A 24,662-nucleotide genomic window follows, 5' to 3' on the forward strand; every position below is an offset into this window, starting at 1 on the left:
CCCTTTTACCTTGCTCCAGCCAGAAGTCAAAGTGATAATAGTATTTCCCTAACAGCAGTAAGGCCACAAGGAGATCGAGGGTGCAGGTTTGTATAAAAATGGTGGCACGCTATTTACACCTGCCAGCCCTTAAATTCAGCACTTGCAGCTAGCCTGCCTTTTGGTGATGTGGGAGATCGCTGAGAGACACCAGACACTCAGTATGGGACTCTGAAAAAATCCTCACACATTTTAGGCAATCATTAGCCCCGAGGCTACTTTTAGATGTTTGGCTCTAACCTCCCTGGGATTCAAATACAGTAAGATAGTCCTTAATCAGCATTATGATGTTCCACATATTTTTTATTAAATCAAATTCAGCTCTCTGTAAATTGCACATTTAACCTAGTTAACTTGTAACTGGAGATGTAACAAGTAGGATGTGTCCATTACCTTAGTGCTTTTTTTTTTTTTTTTTTTTTTTTTTTTTTTATTACATCATTGTAACACATTAGCATCTTTGCTCAACTGGCACATCTTATCCCTACAATAGCACTGCTAAGATAGGAAAATGTTCCTTCAAAAATGGAGAGTAGAAACCACAGAGCTCTGGTTCATCTCATCTCTCCTAAAATCAGAGCCAAAGGCAGTAGTAAGTCTGGAGTGGAAGACATCTCCTGATTTGTACTCCATTGCCTTAGCCTTAATTCATCCTTCTTTTTCTAGTCCTATCTTTGAATTTGTTATAAAATTACTTTCTGTGGAAGTGATTTATGTCACTGTACAAAACAAGCAGGGGTCAAGTCTCCACAGCAAGAGTCTCTGAGTTATGTCAAGAATAACATGCCTGGGTGACATGCAGAAAGTAAGTTCCCACTGCTTTCCATGGGCAAGAACTGCATTTGCAGATTGACAGTAGGCTTTTCTGTACCACAGCACTACAAATGAGATTTCCCAAAGGAGAAGAGGCAGGCTGGGCCACTCAGAAAAGCTGTGGCGAGACCGTCATGCATGATGAAGGGGAAGAGGGCATAGTTTGGGGATAGGAGGCAGTCAGGAGCTGCACTGTAATTCCCAAGCTACCAGCAAAAGATGCACACATTCAGTTTGGTATGCACCTGGCTACTTGCTAGACATAAAAGTGCACTGTGGCTGAGAACTGGAGATGGCCAGTGTGTGCAGAGCATCCAGGTTTTTGCCCCAAAGCCCCAGTCACTTGCTACACGCCATCTCTGGCAGAACTGCTACTTTGGGTTTGTGTCAGTATTTTAGAATCTGCATCAAATAATCTCCAGAAATAATCTCCACTCTTCCTTTTACTTTGTTGATGTTTTAAAACCATTTTAGTGAGTAGGCGCAGCGGTTACAGCGGTGTAAACCAGCTTTTGCAGTAACAGCCATTTGTATTCCATACAGACTAAAAAGCAATGGGAGCTCCTGGGAAAAACGAAGCTATAATAGTGCAGGTGGCAGATTTAGAGTGCCCTGCGTGTGACCACGATGCAAGATCCACAACGGCACTTGCTTAGGGGGAAAATATCTCAGTGCAACGCTGAGGCGAGAGGAGGAGCTGGGAACTGCAGGGTGGTTGACTCTAATCACGTCATAGCTTAATCCCCGTTGAAGACTAATATAAGGAGGCCAGGTAACTGAAGGTGTGTGCGATTATTACTGAGAATGTTTTCAACCAGCCAGCTCAGCGGCGACCGAAGTTACGGCGGCTCAGCTGCTGCCCTGCCTCATTTCCACCCTCACCGCCTCCCCGCCCCGCCGCCATGACCAAGCCCTGCGCATGCTCACAGGGCACCGCGCAGCCATTCCACCCCCCCCCGTCCCCCCCATACGGAGCGCTTGGCCCTGCCCGCCCGCCGTCGGCCGCGGGGGGTTGTGGGCTGAGCGGCAAGATGGCGGCGGCGGCGCTGCGCCCTCGGTCGGCCCGCGGCCTGTGGCTGCCAAGGGCAGGTGAGCGCGGCCGGGGGTGGGGGTGCGGCGGGGGCTTAACGCGCTGTTAACCGCAGCAGCGGGACGTCTCGAGAGAAACGCGGTTGTGGTTTGCCGTTGGTGTTTATTTGATTCAAAACAGCACTCAGAGTGCTTCGGGTAAAGCTTGTAAAGACAAGCTGTGAGTGCCAAGGGGGCTCTGCTTGGTGAGGACCCTTCGTCAAGTCTGGGGTACGCGTGAGCATGGGACAGAAAGCTTTAAGTAGTGGAAATAGTAACGTGGGTTATGAAAGCTGTACGGGTCTTTTAAGTTATGTTGTCCTCGGTTACTAGGGGTTGTATTTTGGCAGGGCTGCACGCCATACAGAAGGTCCTTTACTGGTTGTGAATCTAGTGCGAGGATCTTCCTAGTTTGTTTTGTTTGAGTCTCATGGATATCCCTTAATTTTTTTTTTTTTTTTTTTTTTTTTAATGTAGTAATAATTGGGCGTGTGGCCATAGGTTATGATATGTTATGATGGATCCTGAATAATTACGGAACAAGAAAAGGTGTACACTGCTAAAGAGCTTACAGTGTAAGGCAAGCACCAACAAGTGGGAGAATACAAGACAATAAGGAGGTGTTATTTACAAATATGACAGTGATAGTATCACGAAGAGCCTGTTGTCACGTATTTTTGCAGAAATAACAGCAAAGAACCCATAAAAACGTTGGAAGACATGCAGAAATTTTTCAGATTGTAAGAACGAAAAAAAGACATGGGTAGAACTATTTAATAATATTCTGTTTGAAAGGTACTAGTAGTAGACTAGAATACTGTTGGGTTTAGGTTTTATGTTTTAAGGACTGAACTGTTCCTAGTGAACCATAACAGAGAGAGTGTTGGTTAGTTTTGTAACTAGAATACTGTGTTCTTTTTTTTTTTTTTTTTTTTTTTTTTTTTTTTTTTTCCACTTAAGCCTTTGGAAAGAGGAGTGTATGTGAACAGGGTATTGAGAAGGATGGTTGGTCATCAAGCTTTCTATTTTACCATCTCAGCAGGCTGTGCAGCTTTTTGGAGCTAAAGGTATCTGGTTTTGAAGAACCCAATCATTTTTATGTAGGTTTGCTTATCCTAAAAATAAGTATCCAGAAGTTATTGGAACATTACAAGAATTTATGTGACATGTTCATCCAATGATCTGCCTTAATATTATCCTTTATATTTGCACTTGTACTGGGCTTAACTGATCTCCACTTTCTAGCCACCTGTTACATTACATACGGGCTTTATTCTGTACAGAGTATTCAATACACACTCCTGTTTACATACGCAGATTTACTTTGTTGTTGTTTAAAAGATACTTTTTTTAAAAAAGAAAGTCCCCTCCCCAAGTATCTGAAGTATTTTTGAGCATAAAAACGTGGGTAAATTTTTAGGCTGAGAGTTCAGTTGTTGCAGTTATCATCAAAAAAACAGAATAACTGTATAACAAAACACTTTTGAAAATTAGTGACATAGTATTTTATACAGCTTTTCTTTGTGTACCAAAGAACCTATATAGGCTGCATATTGGTGTATTTTGTGGTAGGTGACATTGTATTGGCAGCTTGGTAATTTGTTTATGATATGCTGTATTGGAAATTCACTGAAATGACTGCTTTCACCATCACTGTACTTCTCCAGAAGTGAAAACAGAGACTTTAGAGGGCAGTGTTGAATTAACTGTATAGTAGAAAAAGTAGAGGGTGAAGATAAGTGGGAATATGGCAGTGATGAATTGGTATGTTTCTTAGAAGTCAATTTGAGGTATTGCAAAGTTTAATATGAGCCTACTGCATCACGTTAAGAACCTGAAATGCAGTAGCATATCTGCTACTTTGAGCCAGGTACCATGCTGTTTAAGTGTTCCTGAGATCGGGCCTTTTTTCGTGTAGGAGAGTTGCTTTTCAAAAAGTCATAAACGTGAGTTTTATGTAGGTAATACGTTATTTTGTCCTGTTTCTATCAGCCAGTTAGGGTACAGTTTATAAGCATATTAGATTAATTTGAAAAGTCCAAATGAATGTTTGTGCTTTATTTAATTAAGTGTTTGTCAAACTGCCTTTCAGGACAAAGTTGTAGATGTTTGTGGCATCTTTATTTTTTTTTTCCAGTTTGTACAGTGTGAAGAGAGGAGGGATAGACAAACCTTTGGGCACAGGTCTTGCTGGATTTTTTGCAGGTCTTGAGCACTGAAGTCTTGCTGGATTTTCTGGTTTGAGTGTTATCATCTGACCTAATAAAATATAATTCACCTCCAAGCATACCTTGTACTTTTTATCGTATTAACACTGTGGCTGTGGCATCAGTGCCGCTGTCTCAACTGGCAGTACCTAACTATATCTGATTAAAATTGCCTCCGTCAGTGTACAAGTGGATTTTTAAAAATCCCATAATCATCAGATTCTGGTATCAACTACTAGTCTTACTGTTTTTACTGTGGTTATTTTTGCGTAGTTTTATGTGGGGAAGATGAAACTTGCTTGCCCATGAAGTGCTTGTGGTCATGATTTATTTGAAGTTGGAAGGTCAGTTACTGTTTTTCTTCGTTTTTTTTTTTTTCTTTTTTTCTCATCGACAGCTGCTGCAGTCTGCTATTGTTAACAGCAGGATGTCTGTGGTGTTGTTATATGCTCTACATTTCATCCATTCCTTTCTTTTTATGAACAGAGCCATGTAGTAGCACAACACGCTTCCAATTTCAAAAATCTTCTATGAGTAGATAGATTCCTTGTTTCCTTTGGCTAACCTGATTGAAGAGAATGAATGTATGTCCTCTCCAAACTTCCTTTTTGAGGTATCTTGTCAATTTATTTCAATATTATAGTGATCTGCTGTTTCTGCGGTTTCAACTCTTTGTAGCTCCTTGAGAAAAGGACTTTGAGTCAATATACTGTGCATCGTGGAACTGCCTCTTTGTATCTATTTGTCTCCCTGCACTCTAGAGCTGTGTTACAGGAGGACTGCTGCCTCTTCCAATGTTTGAGTCTGCTATATTTAGACTGAGATAAAAAGGCTGGTTTAAGCACATCTAGAATGAGCTTGACGTCTTTGTCTCATAGATCTCAAGTCTAGGAGCAGGATGTGGATGTACTCAGAAGGGACCTGCCTGTAGCAAGTAGTTTTTATTTGCTTAACCTCTGTGTCTCACCTCATACATCAAATACTAGTGCTAGCCAGTTAAGCTTTACTTGCTGTTTAGGAACCGATAGCCCTAGTCTGCTCCTTCTGTGTCTTAGTTTGGACTTCAGTTTTTATCCACACCTCCCTCATGCTCCTTGTCCTCTGACCTATCCAGCTGTCTCTGAAATATCCTGGCATGGGAAACCTTTCTAACAGAGAAAGGGGAAAAAACAAAAACAAAACCTAAAAATAATTAAAAAAATATAGGTCTGTAATGAGAAAGTATTTTTAACTATGGTTTGACACTGATAAATTTTAGCTTGTATCACATGCTCTCTTCCATTTTGTGTTTCAGGCCCTGGGATTTCTGCCTTAGCTGCAGCTCCATCTGCGTTGCAGCAGCACCGCCACATTCATCATGCAGTGATACCTCATGGAAGAAGTGGACGATCCTCTGTTAGTGGCATTGTGGCCACTGTCTTTGGGGCTACAGGTTTCTTAGGACGCTATGTTGTCAATCGTTTAGGTAATGTTCTCCAGGAGTACTAATTAAAAGTTTAAGTGCTTAACCAAGCTCAATTTTTTCATTAGGTTACAGATTAATCTAGAAGGCTTTAGCATTTTGGATCTTAAAAATGCAGCAGTACAAAAGTGTTTTGCATCATTCCTTCATAGTATTTGCTTTAGTAAAGCGCCAAGATGCAGCAATCAGTAAAAGCAGTTTTAATCTCGAAAATATAGAAGCATTTGAAGATTGTTATAGACATTAAGACCAGTCATTCTCATTCACATAATGTTTTTCCAGTCTGTAGAATACAGCTCTGAGAAGATGTACAGCATGTATTTGATTCTTCTGATTTTGGCATTGTTAGCACACCATAGTAAATAGCTTGCAGAAGTTTGATTGGAATTCTTTAGAGTTGTCCTTTTGATTTTGAGTTCCAGAAAATAACTCTTGCATTTTGTTTTTCCTTCTCTCCATCCGCCTTCTAAAAATGCAAATATCCTTAGGTGTGACACATTTTTATGTATTGTACTGTGTTTATAGTATGCACTGCGTTTTTTATTTTCTGTCTTACTAGATCATTAATTCACTCAAGTATTCAAGTATCTACCTGCTTAAGAATCAAAATTATATGTTAAGTTCAGTAACTTCTTTCTTTGCTACTTTCAGCTTTGCAGATAATATTTGAGATAGTTATGTGTATGTGTTGTTCTTTAATGCCAGGGACAAAGAAAAAAATCTGTAAGTTCCTAGGTTCATCTACTTAGGTATGTAGTAGTTTAAAATAAATGAAATTTTTTGGAATGCTTAGGTCGCATTGGATCTCAAGTAATCATACCCTATCGCTGTGATCAGTACGACCTCATGTATCTGCGACCAATGGGTGACCTGGGGCAACTTCTCTTCTTAGTAAGTCTTTTACTTTGGCTTCAGATCAAATATAATACCACTGCTATACAAGGAAGTCTGTTAATCATTCTCAAAGTCAGAACTCCTGCTATTCTTTAGCCTGTAAATGGAAATGATGGGAAAGAGCTTTCTTTGATTATGCCTTTTTACACATTATCTCATCTCTTTCCCATTTTCTGGTTACAGGAGTGGGACTGTAAGGACAAAGACTCTATCCGAAGAGCCGTGGAGCACAGCAATGTGGTCATTAATCTTGTTGGAAAAGAATGGGAAACAAAGTAAATTTTTTTCACCTATATGCATAGATTTGCAACAGGTATTGGATATTGTAGCCACTTTTTACAGCACATGTACAGTATGCAGTGACACCTTATTTTTGCCTTACATGAAAAGGCAAAACTGAAATCCTGCATATAAAACTTCTTCCACTTTAAATGTTTAATGTTTTAAAATGTGGTTATGATCTGCTCCTGAGAAGTAAATTATTTCTGTAATTTTCTAGTGTACGGTTTTTGTTTTGCTTGAGAGTTAAACTTCTTTTGCACACCTTCCTGATGTTTGGTGGGTCCCTTTCTGTATCTCGTGGAGGCTTCCACTTTCTGTGGACTCATTTACTTTGTTAAAGAAGTTGGCTTACATCCTGCAACTTTGTGGTAATGATGGATTGTAGCCTACTATAATAAGCTATGATCAAGGTTTTCCTATTCTCTGGTAAATGTTAATGAACAGGAATAGCTATGGAGAGTCCCTATTATGATTAACAGTTCTTTGACAGTTTGGCACAGATGCTTTTAGCTACATAAGCATTTTTGGTAATAATTTTTTAAGTAGCTCTTTCTTGAAATCCATTTAAAAAAACACCTCACATAATTCAGGTTGAAAATGCACATAGTAGCCTGTTTCTGTGTTTCGTTGGTGGTTCTTTTTTTTTTTTTTTTTCATGCATGCAGTTTTCCAACTTTAAATAAAACCTTGTTACTGCAGCACTGCCAGACAAAAACTCATTAACTATGTGGTTTGTCTTTTAACATAATCTTGCTGTCATGGCAGACAGAATCAATTGTAGATCTTGGTTTCACCTATACTTAAAAGCCTAATGCTTCTGTTGTGTTGCACTATTTTTGGTTAATAGTCACTTGTCGGTGTTGCCCTAAGTTCTACAATTACTTTTCCTAAAATAGTGTGTCTCTTGGCAAGCACCAATTTCAGCTGTTTCTTGTCTGGTCAAGTATTATACATAACTTCTGTGAGACTCTTTGATTTTGTATTCAAACTCTTAGAGGTGCTTTTTTTTTCTTTTTCCTGATAGTCACTTAGCTCCTTATCCCACTCTTGGAGTCTATAAAATAGTTTAGTTGGGGAAAAAAATCTAAACTAACTTTGTGTATCTGACAAGGTTTTTTTTTTTTTGTCGTCTTCAGACTTTGGGGTGTAGGTAAAAACATACAAAAACAACCTAAGACTATTACGTATTGTTTATTATTGCTGTTCTAACAGCAACAATTTCTTCATAATGTGGAAGCAAAGGAAGAAAAAGCCTGTGCAGTTGGCCAAAGGACAATGTAATCTCCATTTATCATTCAGAAATGTTCTTTCTCCCTTAACGTTTCTGGACTCATAAAAAGTATGATTTGTGTATGGGAGAGTTCCTTTTTTAGTGAAAGTAAGCGAAACAACAACACATTGTTTTTTTAAACTAGAATGAAACTATCAAAACCAAATAAAAGAATTGTGTCGCTCTGGTCAATTTCAGCATTGTCAAAAACAGAGGAGTCAGTACACCTTAAAGACTTCTAAGTGTTTGAAAATTTGCTACTGTGTTTCTCAGAGGTCCTTAGGTGTATTTTATCTGCTATGTTGATATCAATGGTGGTGCTGGAACCCTGTGATAAAATTCTGTGGCCTGTTAAACATGAGGTCACACTAACCATTGTAATCATCCCAAAGTCTGTGAGAAACATGAGCAGGAAAAAAAAAGAAGATTAAGATTAGAAGTGGAGATTGGAGTGGGAAGGGAGGAGGGAGAAGTAAAGCCTGCCATTAAATACTTTCCTCCTTGCCTTGTATTAGTATACAGTATGATCTGTGTATACTATGTTGTTTGAAAACTCCATAGTTACAGGAGGGATGTTGGTCATTCTTCTGTGTTTCTAAAATCTATTTTTGTGAGTAGAACAGGAGTAATGGTTCCCAGGATCAGATTAGCTATTGAAGGGTCAAAAATAACTTTTTATTTTTAAGGCTTTCTTTAGACTCCAGTGGGATCTGAAGAGCTGTGAGAGTAGATAAGGATAGAGGGAGAGGCATTTGAGAGAGGCATTCAGAGTAATAAAAATGTTTTTTACTCAGAATCAAATGGAAAAGATGGAGTGGGGTGCTTACAAGGACAATATAAAGACATGAGAAGCCAGTTCGCTTCCTTGCAGTTTTGGTATAGTTGGAAGGAATTTTGGGATTGTTGCTAGGCTATAGCTTGGAGACTGAGCTTCTGTATTGTTCTTGATCAGATGCAAAACTAGATTACAGTTGAACCCCACTAACTTTGGCCCCTTGAATGTTATGAAGTGAGTAGAGTATATTTTTTTTCTTCCTTCACCCTTCCTTTTGAAGTCCTCTGTCAGCTGCAATGGAATAGTCGTAGCTGTTCTGTCAATGTAAAATTTTCCATTTGCATAAGCACCTGTGAGTTCTTTGGTCTGTTTTCGTCCACTTTCTTAATGCCTAGCATCTGTCCTAACTTAGGCTACTCAGAATTTGTGTTTCTTTTTAATGTAATTGAGTGCATCAAACAAAGTCAGTTTTTGAACAGGTGTTGTAAAAAGACAGTTTTGATCAGATTTTGAAATGCAGCACTTTTTTCAAACAAAAGAAAATGTTTTGTCTTGGGAATGGTTTTCTACTTGTCCCAGATGAGTGGGCAAGAGATTTTTTCATACTGATTTGATCTTACCAGATGAAGAAGGCAGTACTATTGCTGTAATTGAAGATCACTGTTGCATTTCACTTCTTCTTATGAGAAGAATATCTCACAAACTTAAACTTTCTAATGAGGAGCATTGATAGTTTTTTGAAATATATTCAAGTAATATGTAATGATTGCTCTTGGTTGGTAGGCAACCACTATTGGTCACTCTTAAATTAAAATTTGTTTTTGGCTTGTTCTAGAAACTTCAGTTTTGAAGATGAATTTGTAAATATTCCTAAAAGTATTGCCCAGATAACTAGGGAAGCTGGTGTGGAAACACTCGTTCATATCTCTCACCTGAATGCAAGCTTGAAGAGTCCTTCCAAATACCTGAGGAATAAGGTAAGTCTAGAATAACTTTGAAGATTTTTTCAGAAAGCCTACTTTTTGTCTTTTTTCCAACTGAGTCTGTTTGAAGGAAATCACTGTATGAAATCATTCTTCTATGGAATTTTGTCTTCATCTGAGGAATTATGTTACTGTGCTTACTGGGGCTAGAAATCCTCCTACGTTTTTCATGTACTTTGAAGGGAAATAGATCTTGTATTCCTACAAACTACTCGTTTCTTCTGTCCTTGGGTATCTTTGCATCTACAATTACTGTTGTTAGGAAGGAGTTTGGTGGTGGTTTGAGATCTGATATTACGTTTTACATCTAAGGCTGACCTAGTAAATGGAAGTAAGTAGATGATGCCGAAATGAATTCTGCAAAAACAAAAAATCAGAGTTACAGACCCTTGTGCAAGAACAGATTATAATTCTACTGCTACAAAAAAAATCTGTTTTTGGTATCCTTTTGTTTTATCCTGCATGCTGGACTCTGTTGCCTTGCTTATAATAGATGTTTTTTAAACACAGTTAAAATTTGGTGGCTCTCAGTGTGTAATGAGTTTATAGGGGATATATATATATATATATATGTAGGCCTTATTGTATTGACCAGTCCCATGGGGAAAACAGCTGCTTCTGAAGTTTTTTTTTAGTCTACTTAAGCAATTCTTCGAGTGTTTTAATAATACAGTAGGGCTTATTTAAACATTATGTTGTTTTTTTTTGTTTTCAATCTCTGTTTTAACATAAGATAGAGAAGTACTTAGATCAGGCTTCTTTGTTTTTGAACTTCATCGCTTTTAACATGCATTCCTTCACTAATGAGACTGTTGTATCTCAAATGAAATAACTTATCTACGTTTCTATGGGACTTTTGGGACAGTCTTTGAGAACTTAACTTAGCATCTCAAAAATAAATGACTCAGATACAAATAATTTTGTACTGCTGCTGATGAGTTCCTGAGTGCTATAGTCAGGATGCTGTAAATTCTGAAAAGGTATCATCTTTTGGTCTATCTGGAAGGGATCTAATTCATGTGATCACTTTAATTGAATGACAGGCTGTTGGAGAGAAAGCAGTGAGGGAAGAATTTCCAGATGCTATAATTATGAAGCCTGCTGAGATGTTTGGGAGGGAAGACCGTTTTCTCAATCATTATGCGAGTATGTATTCTTGAAATAATAAAACCGTGTCGGGTATGTATATATATTTGTGGAGAACAGAGGGAAAATGCATTTTACTTTTGGGGAGTAGAGAGTTGATTTTTTTTTTTTTTTTTAAATCAGAAATTTACTGTATTTTACTTTATTGAAGATGTGTAACAGAAGAATAATAATCATCCTATGGTGAAATGGTAGAGCCTGAATTCTTCCTCAATCTAATTAGACTTTGCTGTTTGATTTTATATGCTACTACTTTTTTTTGTTTTGTTTTGGTTTTTTTTAGATTGTCCTGACAATCTAGACAGCAGAGAGTAGAAGCTGTTTCTGGCTTGCAAAGTTGAGATATCTCTGAACCACTTTAGGTGAACAGCAAGCATAGCCTTCCCATGGTTGTTGATAAGAAAGTTGAATGTGGGGGATAATTATTTCCAATTTTTTTAATCAATTTTTTTTTCAGAAGAGATCCACACTCGGTGTTGTGCAACATGTATTGGTTATTTGCCTGCTGAAATGATTCACAGATCTTATTCTCAAGTTATATTTGTTTCTCTCTGTCAGACATGCGCTGGTTTGGTGGTGTGCCTCTTATTTCAATGGGCAAAAAAACAGCTAAGCAACCAGTATATGTAAGTTTTCCTAAAAGCAAGACAATCTCAAATCCTGTGTGTCTTTTTCTATTTTTCTTTCTCCCCATAAATCACTCTTGAAGAAGAGTGTGTGCATGCATTTATGTTTTCTGTTGGTAATTATCTGTTGTTATTGTTTCTCGCAGGTGGTTGATGTAGCAAAGGCAATTATTAATGCAATTAAGGATCCTGACGCTAAAGGAAAAACATACGCCTTGGCTGGGTAGGTTACTTTTCTGATTTTAATTATCTGAAGTACTTCTTTTTGGTGTCATTTTTTGGCATGCTGCACAGTACATTTAATTTCTCCATCCATGCACACAGTTTGAGCTGCAATAAATTCCACCTCCTTTTTGGGAGGAAAAATGACTCAAGCTGTTGTTGTGAGTACTCTGAAAATCCTAGTTTGGGCCCCATTGCACTTAATGTTATGTATGTGCACACACAAAAAAAATAACCCAGTCTTTTTAAAATACACCAGACAAAACAGCTTTAGGGAAAATGCTACTGAAACTATCTGGAAATCACCTTGAATAAGAATGGATAAAGCCAGTGGATCCCTTGGAATATTTATTTATAAATGCTCCAAGTCAGAATAGGTCATTAGTAATAAGGAAAGATGACCTGCTAAATGCCAAGGTAATGGCTTCGTGTTTCAGTATGTGGCACTGAAATCAGTCATACGGTTATTCCTGAAAACGTACTGGATTTTGCAGAAGGCGTATCTGAGACTTTATTGTTCCTTCCATATTCATTTTTTGATGCTGTCACTGTAGAGCAGAGATTATTACTAGTTTATCTTTCACTGTTGTGATGTAACTGAGCTATTGAGGAAGATGCTGTTCTAGTAGCCGGTTTAGGTGTGTAGTATGCTGATGTTCTTGAAAAGGCAGCAGCTTTTTTTTTTTTTTTTTTTTTTTTTTTTAAATCAGGCTGAAGGACTTCTGTTTAAAAACTAGCAAAATAATTTTCAGCCTCACCCCTGTCTCGGCAGAAGTAACTACTCCAGCAGCAGGAGAAACTGAGAACTGCACACTAAATAGAACAATATTTGCAACCAAATGCAAGGGCAGTTGGCTAAACCTTGTATTCTTGCAGTTTCAAAGTCTCATTTTTTGGCAATTTGGAGAAGGCCAGGGGTTCAACACCTAGGTTTCAGAGGCAGGAATTTAAGCAAGGATGCCAGGCTGTTGCTGCAAGGAATACAGAGTTTCAGGCACCTAACAGTGACTGAAAAGCTTTTGAATAAGTGATAGTCTAAACTGAAGACTCAAATCAGTGTTGGAAAACCAAAGGAACTCTGCAACATAACCCTTGATTAAAGCTGTGTGAAGCACTCTTTCTTCCTTTTTTTTTTAAAGGGAGTTAACAGCTTGAGTTTAAAATATTAATTTACATGTAGTAAAAGAATGCTTCTCCCTCTCCTACTATATGGTGGAATAGAGTTTCAACTATGGCAGCTGGTGGTAGCATTGCAACGCCTGAACAACTGAAGATTTTGTATGTTTTTTCTCTGTTCTGTTCTTCTCTGTTCAGTTCTTCTCAAATGTCACTGGTTTTTCTTCATCCATTTACTCAGTCTTTTGTCTTGGATGGTAACAGCTTGCTGTCGGCTGGTTTTGTGGTTGGTGTAGACACTTGTAGTAATTTTTTTCTTGGTAAAGTTGCATTGTTGATGTTTGGGAATTTATAAAGGAACAAAAGCACTAGTCTTTATTTTTGCATTTTATTATATAGTGCTACCTTACGCATATCTGTGGATTTTAACTATCAAGATTGAATATCAAGATTTGGCTTATTTTACTAGCTTTGGATAGGCATTAGGATGTTTAAGTATAAAGCAAAAACTTGGTGTCTGGTACTCCTGTGTAACTTCATAAATCCAGATCTTTATCAGGCTATATAATTCATCCACCTGGATGAAGTCAACAAGGAGTTTGGAGCGTTGAATTCATTTGAATTCTCCCAAATATGCTGGCCTACCTTTAAGGTATATACAGTAGATTGTTTTGCCCTAATTTGCCTTTAGAAACTATAGTAGTAGTAATTTAGCATTTTTCTCTTTTCTAACACCTAACAACAAATTTTGTTTATTTGCATTTGTATTCTCTCCAAAGAACATTGCAGGCTATTGAACCTGAGCTATTGAAGGCTCAGTTTTCATTCATGCAACCTCAAACATTGATATCCTTGAGATATTTGGTTTATCAGAGTGAAATTGATGTTTTTCATATCGTAGCCAAGGGTTTCTGGAGTTTTACATAGTCTTACTCTAGCTGTTACTTACTCTTTGTTTATATGGGATTTTAGATTGCAGCAGTAATTCATTTTCAGATGAAAAGCTACAGAGTCTTACTTTTAGGATGATTCTACCTGTGAAGGAGTCAGTCTCAAGATGGTTGTCATTTCACTGAAGTCTCTGCCTTATCTGAAAAATACAACAAAACATTAGGAGACTCACACTTCTGTTTGTTCATTGTTTCTTTGAATCATGATCTGCAGCATGTAATTTTGAAGGCTGAAACACAAAATGATACGTCAGAGCTTAGTAGTGTGCTCTAGTGTGTACTTATGAAGATTTTTCAAAATGTATACCGGCAAGTTGCCTTGAAAGCCAAGGTAGGTAATTGTTTCAGTTCAAGGCATCTAGAAAAATGGAGTATTTAAATGCCAAGATGAAGTCTGAACAAGAAAAGAATAGGAACTCCCAGTGGTATGTGTTTCTCTTGAACAACTGCAGGTGTACTAGAGCCTGACTGTTTCTATCCCTCCATTTTGAGAGGGTGAATGCAATCTTTTGGGGAATTTACCTTGGTTTCTTCCTCTTGCTCTCAAAGAGAACAGCATGTTCTTAGTCTCTCAAAGGCAAGCAAATTAGTTTCCTTGCAGCTATTTGCTACCTTAGAAACCTTTATTAATTTTTGGTGTTTGCTTTCTAGCTTTTTGGCTTTCTTGTATTACAAAGTGTTAACTGGGCTTCTACAGATTCAATCTTATCCCAGTGCTTAGTGTATTGCAATCAGAATTTGAGTCACTTGTTACATGGAGGAGGCGCGTTAAGAGTGTGATTTAGAAGCACACATCATACATTTTATTCAGTATGACTGATGGGCTAGCCTAGTCCTGCAATCAGATACCCGTACACCTGGCCACTTACTCTTCCTCCTGCTCAACAGGACAAGGGAAAACAATAAAATGAAAAACCTTGTGGGTTGAGGTAAAGACAGGGAGATAGTTTACCCAGTTACTGTCATAAGCAAAACAGATTTTACTTGTGGAAAATTCATTTATTGCTAATTAAAATAAATTTGGGCATTGTGAAATAAAGACAAAACAAACAAAAGAAACCCCATCTAATCTTTTCCCTGGCTCTGCTTCACTTCTGACTCCTCTATTGCATCTCCGAGTGGTACAGAGGGTTGGGGAATGCCATATGGGTTCAGTCTGTAGCAGCTCCTTTCTGCCATTCCTTCATCTACACATTTTTCTCCTCCTTTATGATGATCTTCCCCATTGGTTGTTGAGTAATCTATGCTCCAGTGCCTAGAGCCACCACCACCTTTGATATTGTTGTTCTCTCTGCTGTTTCAGACACACTTCTTCCCTTCACAGATCAAACGTGTGTTTGTGCTTGGGACTGCCCTGACCCAGATGTAGGACCTTGTGCTTTGTTGAATCTCTTGAGGTTCACACAGGCCCATCTCTCAAGTCTGTCAAGGTCCCTCTTTAATATATTTTCACAGAGGCACCACCAACTTGTCTGATGGGCTTATCTGTGACCTACAGTGGGTCTGTTAGAGATGAGTGTCTGAGCATGGGGCAACACCTGAACTCTTTACACAGAGGCCGCTTCAGCATTTCCCTGCTGCCAACACCTTGGTAGGGATATCCAAAACTATGATAAAACAATTTTGTAATTCATGATGTGTATAGTTACTATCGCTGACATCTGATTATATGTTTTTCTAAATTAATGTGCTTATTTCAAACAATGTGGAATTTTAAGAACAAAAATTTTTTCACTTCTTGTGAGGTAACTGACAAACCTGACAAATAATTTATGCTGAATAATATAGGCCCTTGGTAGGCTTAATGTATGTGTGGCTTGCTAATTTTTCTCTTACTGCAAATGTTTAAGTACACCTAATTTAACTATAATGTTTATTGCTCTTTCTTTCAGACCTTATCGCTACCTTCTTCATGACCTGGTAGAATATATATATGCAGTTTCCTTCCGAACCTTTTTTCCATATCCACTTCCACGTCCTCTGTATCAGTAAGTGGAACCCTTCCTTTCCTAAGAACTTTTCAAGCAGCATAGAAGTGTAAATAACGATTGCGTTGGTCATTTACTATTAGTACTGTTAATTGCTACTTAACATTGTAGGATTGTAGAAACTGGCTTTCCCCAAGTACATGTTTGTTAATTTTGAGTCTTCTGCTCAGGCACAGGCTTGACCTTGATGAGCTACTGAATAAAAAGTGGAGTTGTAGTAAACTTAACTATTTATCCAGAGTTATTGAATGGCCTTGCTTTTTCTGAGCCACAGATTAGTAAAAGGTCCAAAGTGGAGACACTCAGTAGCAAATTGAACAAACTTCTAATAGTACCACAGGGAAAAACTGTGTATGCTGCTGACCATAGCCCTGACAGATGCTTTGTGCAGTACAGCTACTGTTAGCTGTCCCTCCAGTCTGTTGAGCACTGCCATACTGGAAATAGAATTGAGATAGGGGTGTCTATGGGTATTGACTTGACTTTCTAGTTCAGCCCTTGGTATTCATTTCAACTAGTGATGGAGGTAGGTTTTTGTTGAGTTGTTGGCCTGGGAATTTAAGAAGTGCATTTGAGCAAGCTTTTTTTTTTTTTTTTTTAATATGAGGAGAGGAACATCTTTTAGAAGATAGTAACAAATAGGAAAATAGAAAAAGAAAGCTGTAGCATGACTTCAGTTGACTACAGTGGATGAGTTGTAAAGGTTCTGCTTGCATGTACAGAACAACCTGTGTAGCTGTGTGTTTTGTTTCTTTAGAGCACTCAGGAGAGAAGCTGATCTGCAGAATCATATTTACAGAGTAATAGTGCATGAAAAAGTTTAGTCCTTAAGGTATAATTGGGCATCCTTTTACAGAGCTACCTGCAAACAGGAAATTCCATTTCAGAATATAATCCTCTGCTTGGTAGATGTGTCAGTGTTTGGGTGCTGATCCTCCCTCATTTTAGTACAATACAAGCTAAATAACTGAAGAGAAGTCTAGAACCCTTTTATCAATCTACTAATGAACTATTAGGTTCATGTAGCAGATGATGAATAATTGTAGAAGAACATCTTCAGCCAATTCAGAAATAGATGCAACAGTTGTAGAGTCCTCTATTTAACATGGATAGATGACATAGAGAAGCTTGTTAAAAAGTAGCTACGTGGGTGTGTATTATTCTTATTAGCTCACATTAGCTGCAGTCCATGTTACATGTTTTTCTTTATGGGCTAAACTAAGTGGTATTTCATATTTTTGAGAAAAGAGCATGTCTGTAAGGCAAATAAGCCTAGTTATGTTTATGTTTAGTAACTTTATACTATCCTAGTCTGCAAGATGAGCGTTTCAGTAAGAGGTTCTACCTTGGAATACTCTTGGTCCTGAATCATCGAGCAAGAACTGTAGTATTTTTTTTCTCTGCCAGATTCACTTGCTTTCAAGGGACATTTGATTTCTGGAAACTGCAAATACGCTAATACTCATCCTTTTTATAGATGTAGATTGTTCCAGATTCCGTCATCTTGTTTATATGGCTGTTAAATCATTTAGTTGTCAGCAAGCATGTTTTCCCATGGAGGCACTGAATCAAACTTTGTGACTAATTGGATTACTGCCTAAGCTATTAGGGAAAAGAGTTTGGAGGAAAGGCAGGGGAAGGACTGAACCCTCCGGTGTGTAACAAATTGGATATGTTTACTTTCTCCACCTACTAACAACACTCAGTTTTACTTCTAGATATCTACCCTTCCATCCCCTTATGAAGTAGAAAAGTAGGAGGTTGAATAATTCAGTAGCAAACAGTTAAAGTTACCAGAAACACAGCTAAGAAATTATTTGCCGACATGTTCATTGCGTTAATGATTTTGTAGCTTTGCACAAGCAGAGCACACTATAAAGTGTGTAATATTCTTCCGAGATCTTATTTTTTTTTCTGTGTATTGGCATAATGACTATAATTTTGCAACTCTTCCTGATTGCAGTTTAGTTGCAAGATTCTTTGAGCTCAGTCCATTTGAACCATGGTTAACACGAGACAAAGTAGACCGGGTAAGTGAAGAATAACTTTCAAATTTTTTGGGGGGAATGTTTGTATTTGTAACTTCCACTTTGTAGTTCTATGTTCAAGGAGTGCTGAAATGTGTGTACATCGTGTGGTACAGTATTTCAGTAAGTTCACTAGCTAGAGTTTGATTGTGAAGAATTAACTTCAGGCTGTTTGAATGGTGTACAACAATTTAACACTTGTAGTCTTAAAAAGGTTAAGTGAGAGAGAGAGAGACTAACTGGATTTTTTTTTAAAGGTATCATTAGGATGTAGTTTTTCTGATAGTATTGGTGGAGGAAGAATAGTTAACATTTTTCTTTAAATAAGTTTAAGAAAGTGGTCAAAACAACTGGCAAAGAGCTATATAATTAGTGGTAGTAGCATGGTAATGTGGTGAAAAGTGAATGCCCAACATTCATATGTGTTAAATGATCAGGGCTGCATGCATTACCTCTCCTCTTCTTTGCCCAGCAAACACTATTAAAATTAGGTAACAGTGAGTTTATGTTCCTATATCTGCATTAAAATCACTTACACCACCTAGACAGTGTCATTTTTTAAAAAACTCAAGTTGAACTACACTAAATACAGACAAAATTCTTGCTTAATATTTGAATGCATTTCTGGTGGAGGTGTTGAAACTTTGTGTTCATTCTTAAGTTCTCAGAGTATTAAAATTCCTAATTCTCAGAGTATGTGAATGGGGTTGGACAAAAAGCTTAACAGTAGCCTATTATAACCTGATAGTACACTGTCTCTAAAATTCTGGGACAACCAAGAATCTGGAAGAGTTAAGTCTTGTCCTTAGAGCTGCTCATTGAATAGCTGTCAGGAATTAACTTTCCTCTTTGCATTTCTCTATCTGTAAAATAAACAGTAATTTTCTATTCCCGATGGAAATTAATTGTGAAAAAACGTGGACAGTATATATAATAGAGGAAATAAGTTTATTCATGGTATAGATAAAAGCTTTTTTCCACTTTCTAAACCACTAATACAATCCTCATGTCAGAGGGAGTTGGCACTGTAGTTCTATTGACGATATTGACACAGGAGGTAGACATACTACCTCATGAAAACTTTAATTCTAGCTGCCTTCGTAGTTCATAGATTTTTGTGAAATAAGCCTGTACCAGTTGACTCAAAATACTGCAATTCAGCTGTAGTATGGGTAATATGAAAGGTTCTCTGTTTCCCGTGTCTGATCACTCCCCTCTTTTCCAGCTTTTCACCTGTAAGCGATCTGTACACAAAAATAGATGATTGACTTAGACCTTTTAAGAAATAGCACTGTAAGAGAAATCTCACTTTTCTAAGGTACAGGTCATTTGCGTTGAAAGTAAGTTAATAGAATTAAATATTTGTCCTGTATAGAACCCTGTTCTAACCATAAGCAGAGAAAAGCAGATACTAAAGACAGTAATTCAACACACATTTTCTTGAGAAAGCAGGATGCATACTTGCAGTTCAAATATACGTTTACATACAAGTTTGGCCTAATTTCATGGTTTCAATTCGGTAATCTTACTGGTATGGAGAGAGAATGAAAAACCTTTCTGCATATCTCATTTATCCCTGAATCTAAATCTGAAGTCTGAAGGATTTATTTTTTTTTTTTTGGCAGCGGTACGGTACAGAGCATCTGTATCTCCTAGTTAAGTACAATAGGTACTTCATACATTGTATGATTAGGCCATAGTTTTGTAGGGCCATGTTAATTCTTTTCATCCTCCCAAGAAAAAAAATTGTGCCAAAATTACAGTTGGTGAGCAGGGAATGACACAGAGGTGGCTGAGTCCACTTTTCTTTAAATAGTTCTTCAGATCTACTGCAAGATGTGGGAATGTATTGTAATGAAGTCTTCTTTCTTAGGGGAAATAGCCCTTTATCAACAGCCTCAGAACTGCAGTTGAATCTCTGAAGAGCTGTCATGTGTAGAAAATTGTTTTGAGACATATTAAAATGTTTCTAGTACTAGAGATTCATGCTAGTATGTGTTTGGAAAAGAAAAACGGTAACCTCAGGTGTGAATACACAATACTTCTGCGTGTTAAAAATTGCATTGGGTGTTAACGCTATTCATTCTGTTAATTCCTACTCTTTTTTCCCTTTTCATTTCTTCTTAAAGTTTCACATAACAGACATGACATTTCCTGACCTTCCTGGTTTGGAAGACCTGGGTATTCAACCAACACCTCTAGAACAAAAAGCAATTGAAGTTCTGCGCCGTCACCGCAGATACCGCTGGTTGGATGCTGAGCTGGAGGAGGCAAAACCAGCAAAGACATACAACATGTAAACAGTTGCTTAGGTGGTTACTTAACACTACCTAAACTGTCTTTCTATGACCTAATTTGTTTGGAGACCTGTGTATATACCAAGTAAAATATGTTAATCATAAGCTGTATTTTGGCAGTGTTTTCTTTTTAATTATGGAAGACTGTAACACAATTCTTATCTTTAAAATGTCATGGTAGCAAATTTGCATATCATTCCTTAGTTGGTGAGCATTGAAGTATTTTAGCTGGGATAAGTTGAAATTGGTGGGGAAACTGAGTGGGATTGAGAACAGGGATAAAACAAGTGACAGCACCTTGTATTTTCACCTCAATGCTTGCTTCCTACTATTTGCCTTTGTTGTGTGTGGCAATAGGAGAGAAGGAACTGGGACAAGTTGGACAAATAATCACGGCATCAAAGGTAGAAGCCTAATGGTGGAGGAGAAATTTGAGGTGGAGATTGGGACTGAATAGGTTTAAAAGAAAAAAAAAAAAGGAGAATAGAAAAAGAATGGACAAATTGAACAAAAAGGTCAAGGTGTTAGGAAAAGCGTTTAAAAAGTTTCTTGATTAACTCATGATGATTGCTGGACCCAAAGATCAGAATCTTGGTGTTTGTGTTGTTGCTGAAGTACTGTCAAATTCCTGGACAAAGCGTTTCTTTAATTTCAACAGCTGCTGCATTTTGCTCTTCCACGAAAACCTACTGCTGCTAATGTTTACTTTGTTAGGAAGAGTTAGATTCTTGTAATAATAAGATTTACTGATTCTGCCTACCACATGTTTGATTTGGCTCTCATGCGTAGTTTACTTTTCTTTTGATAACGTAAATTCATTCACTTGAAAATAAACCTACCAATTCAAACATTCAAAAGGTAGACAAAGTGGAAGTGCATGCTGTTAATAATTTGATCCTTATATTATTTTTATTTACTTGAGTAAATCCTTTTTTTCCATAACACCCTAGCTTTAAATAAATAGCCTTGTTTGTGCTCATTTAATATGTATGGCTTATGCTTTATTTATGCATGTTATTCACATCCTGCTGGGAAAACTAGTATTTCAGAGCTGTTTCACAGAAGCCATGTAGAGTACAGACAGAGATATGCAATTATCATGATAGTCCTGCACAGATAATTAGCAGTTTCCATTTTCAGATGGCAAACAGGCATAAAATGTTCTCAAGGGTACTGCTGTAATGATAGATGCCAGTTCTGAGAATGGGGGGAAAAAAAAACAATAAACATTACAGTAAGCATTTTAAGTACAGCTTTTCCAGTGGATTCAGTTGCACCGAAGACCACTCCTACAGGATCTTAACTCAGATACACATTAAATAGAGAACGTGCACCTGATCCATGAAAAGTTTGCTTTAGGCAGCATATTCCACATCAGGTAAGAATACCAGAGAAGAGGAGCATCATAGATGTGCTCAGCTATTGCTGCTGCAGGTTTCTGTAGGACACATGGTTCCTGAATGTATTAAAAACAGCAACAACAAATAAAAAATGACTAAAAAGGGGGGGGGGGACGGACTAATACAGATCAGAACACAACATGGAAGCGGAACAAATTAAGATAGTGTATGAAGCCTTAATTCTGACACTTTTCATTTCTGAGAGTCTGATATTGCAGCCTCAGTCACTATTATTTTCTTTCATTTACAAGGAAAAAAATAGATAGGAGCTTCCAGTAGTTCCCAGTTGTTGACTTCAGTTAGCTATGTATCTCTTTTGTTGTGAATGAATGCCACTAGATGGCCTCATACCTATGGTTTCAGGCTGTGTGAGCAAGCCACACCTGTAAATTTAATAGTATTAATCTCTTCCATGCTTTGTATTATGCAGTGTATCTCTCTTCCACTACTTCCACTCCTTCACTAATTTTTAATCTGGTCAATTTTTTTCCCAGTCTCTGTATGGCTTTTTGGCTGTCACTTGAATTTAGAGTAATGTTTCTTGCCAAGGAATATAGTGCAGAACCACTAAGTACCTTTTCAAGACAGGGAATCATTAGCATTTGCTTCTTCTTATGTTTTTGCTAGAATATGACTAATTCCCCAGTTTCAGATCCCCATCAAGGGATCTGTTCTAAGAAATGCCCTTGCTTTGATATACAAGCACTAGGGGTTAGAAAATCTCAGCATCTCAGCTCTTTTTATGGTGTTTCTTAGACAAAGTTTTTGAAAATTTTTTTCTTTTTTTTTTTTCCCTCCCCTCTGAAGTGAACCTATGTGAGAAGTGGGTGATTGCAGAATAAACATGAAAGTATTGAAGTTTTTTTTTTCTAGTCTTCCTCAGAATAGATCATATCCTACACAATACTTAGGTGGTAAGTAGCTTTCATTGATTTCAGTGGAAGCTGACTAAGAAGATTCATGTGAAAAATGGAGAGGGCACACCTTAGGTTCTTTTGCTACTAAATCTCATGTAGGCGAACAATGGACTAATCCCACTCTGAATTTCCTGTCTGTTTTAGCTGCATATCCTGTGGTAGAACGGCTGATGACATGAACAGATCTATTTCTGTGTTGGGTCAGACAGTGGTATGCCTAACTCAGTATTTTGTCACTGTTAATAGTAGATACATAGAACAACATACTCGAACAGAAAAATGAGAGTGATACTTGGGTACTCTCCCATCTTCTAGTAATCTATAGTTTGGAAGTTTTCCTGAGGTAGATCTCAGTGCATGAGCACACCATTAATTGGCCTAATTATTTTCTAAATCTTAAGAAAACTTGTGTCACCTATAAAACCTTATGGCTCTGCAAGTTCAAGGGCATACAGCAGGATGAAACATTTCCTTGTTTTTGATTGTCTCATTTGATTTGATTAAATTTTGTGATCCCTTCCTCTTACATTCTCATACTCAAGGAAATACTGGCTCCCTACTAAGTTTCCCTTCAACTGCTGAGAATTTATAAACTTTTGTAGTCTTTGCCACTTTTGAAGTTCTTTTATTTTGTTGGTCTGTAGCAGCTGCTGTGTACCTTTTTGCCTTTTGCAGTCTCTTGACCCGCTGTATTCTTTGTCCATTTGGTGGTGGGTAAGAGTAACTGCATGTACAGCCATCAAGTGTTTGGCTTATTGTGGCTTTACGGAGTCCTTCAGTGGTGCTTGCCTGTTTAGTTTTGTATTCCTTTTTTTTTTTTTTTTCTAATAATTCCAAACATCTGATTTTTTTTTTATGTCTGTTGTATAATGATATTAGATGATATCATGGTATGCCCATCACAAAAAGCCATGCTAAAGTAAGATTCAATTTCATCTGTGATTTTTATCCCTGCTCATTTATCAGTGAGGGAGTCTTCCTTTGTATCCCATCTCTAGTGCCTCAGCTTCTGCAATAGTTTTTTTTTCTGCTAATCTTCAGTTTGCAGTTACTGGAGGTTCTTTACGTACCTAGAATCTAGAGGCACAATTTTTAACACCGTTGTGAAGGGGAGCTTTTCGAAGCAGTATGAGGAGGGACGTGTTATTTTCCACCGTGTCCACGAGAGGTCACTGGTAGAGCAGAAAGCGGCAACGGTCTTCAAAAGCATGCGACTTGCCTCTATTTGCAGCTGGCTCTTGCTCTGGCATTTTCTTTTCTGGTCTCTACTCTGGACAGAAGATCTTTTCACTGGGGCCGCAGGGCTGGGTGCGGTAGTTCTAGTCGGGAGTCTTATGAGGGTACAGGGGGAGAATCATGACCTTCAACCTGCTGGCAACACTTCTGTTTGTGCAGCCCAAGGTGTGATTTGCCTTCTGAACTGCAAGTGCACACTGTTGGCTCGTGTCCAAATTTCCACCAGCCGGTATCCCGCTGTTCCTGGCACGGCTACTCCCAATCAAATTAGCGCCCCATCTGTACCGATACTGGGGATTGGTCCAACACAGGTGCAGGACTTTGCACTTGTCCTTGTATTTCATGAGGTTCACCTGGGTCCATTTTTCTAGCCTGTAAAGATTTGGACTTAAGATTTCTTTAGAGACTATGTCTGCTAAGCAATAAAGATTCTGTTTGGATTTGCTGCTAATTGCACGTGTATTTATGCAGAAAATGTGGTAAATCTTAAATTACAGTGCAGTGCTTCACGTTGGAACAGGTGACTTGTATAGAATTAAATGTTCCCATCTGCTTCTTTTTTTCTCACCTCTTCCATTCTATCTCCGTAAGTGATGTGTAGTCCAGCAAAGGTACTAGAATAGATCAGTTCTATATGGAAATAGGAGATCAAAGAACTGCTGTATTTAAAATAATTAGAAGTTCTGTATGTACAAGTAATCTGTGGCAATGTTATTGCAGCCTTCCTGAGGTATGGAGGCAGAAGATAAAGGACACTAAAAAACAAAGGAAATCTGGTGGGAGAGCTGAGAATTTAGTGGACAGCATCCTGCTGTGGCTTCCTTCTATCCTTTAATGGCTAGTTATAGCATGAAAGTTACTCTAAACAACATTCTTTCCTGAAAGAGCTTACAACATTGGTAACATTGAAATTTTTATAATAAAGAAATGAGACCTTTTGAAGA

The 24,662-nt window shown here is 37.8% G+C and overlaps 1 protein-coding gene across 1 annotated transcript; it reads left to right on the forward strand.

The window, feature by feature from the left end:
* Positions 1-1,820: 1,820 nt before the first annotated feature.
* NDUFA9 (NADH:ubiquinone oxidoreductase subunit A9) lies at positions 1,821-20,276 on the forward strand. Its single transcript, XM_084288741.1, has 11 exons — positions 1,821-1,941; positions 5,422-5,592; positions 6,383-6,480; positions 6,667-6,758; positions 9,646-9,787; positions 10,837-10,939; positions 11,498-11,565; positions 11,712-11,788; positions 15,746-15,841; positions 17,805-17,871; positions 19,998-20,276. Exons 1-11 carry the CDS (start codon positions 1,884-1,886, stop codon positions 20,166-20,168), a joined length of 1,143 nt encoding a protein of 380 aa, XP_084144867.1. The 5' UTR covers positions 1,821-1,883; the 3' UTR covers positions 20,169-20,276.
* Positions 20,277-24,662: the final 4,386 nt, after the last annotated feature.

The sequence above is a fragment of the Netta rufina genome (genome assembly GCF_964035555.1).
Source record: "Netta rufina genome assembly, chromosome: 1".
NCBI classification, from domain to species: domain Eukaryota; kingdom Metazoa; phylum Chordata; class Aves; order Anseriformes; family Anatidae; genus Netta; species Netta rufina.

Bases quoted from the DNA above. Each gene is read 5' to 3' on its own strand.
- NDUFA9 (XM_084288741.1), top strand. From the start codon at position 1,884: ATGGCGGCGGCGGCGCTGCGCCCTCGGTCGGCCCGCGGCCTGTGGCTG. The intron at 9,788-10,836 runs GTAAGTCTAGAA...ATTGAATGACAG, and splicing joins CCAAATACCTGAGGAATAAG to GCTGTTGGAGAGAAAGCAGT. The intron at 17,872-19,997 runs GTAAGTGAAGAA...TTCTTCTTAAAG, and splicing joins CACGAGACAAAGTAGACCGG to TTTCACATAACAGACATGAC.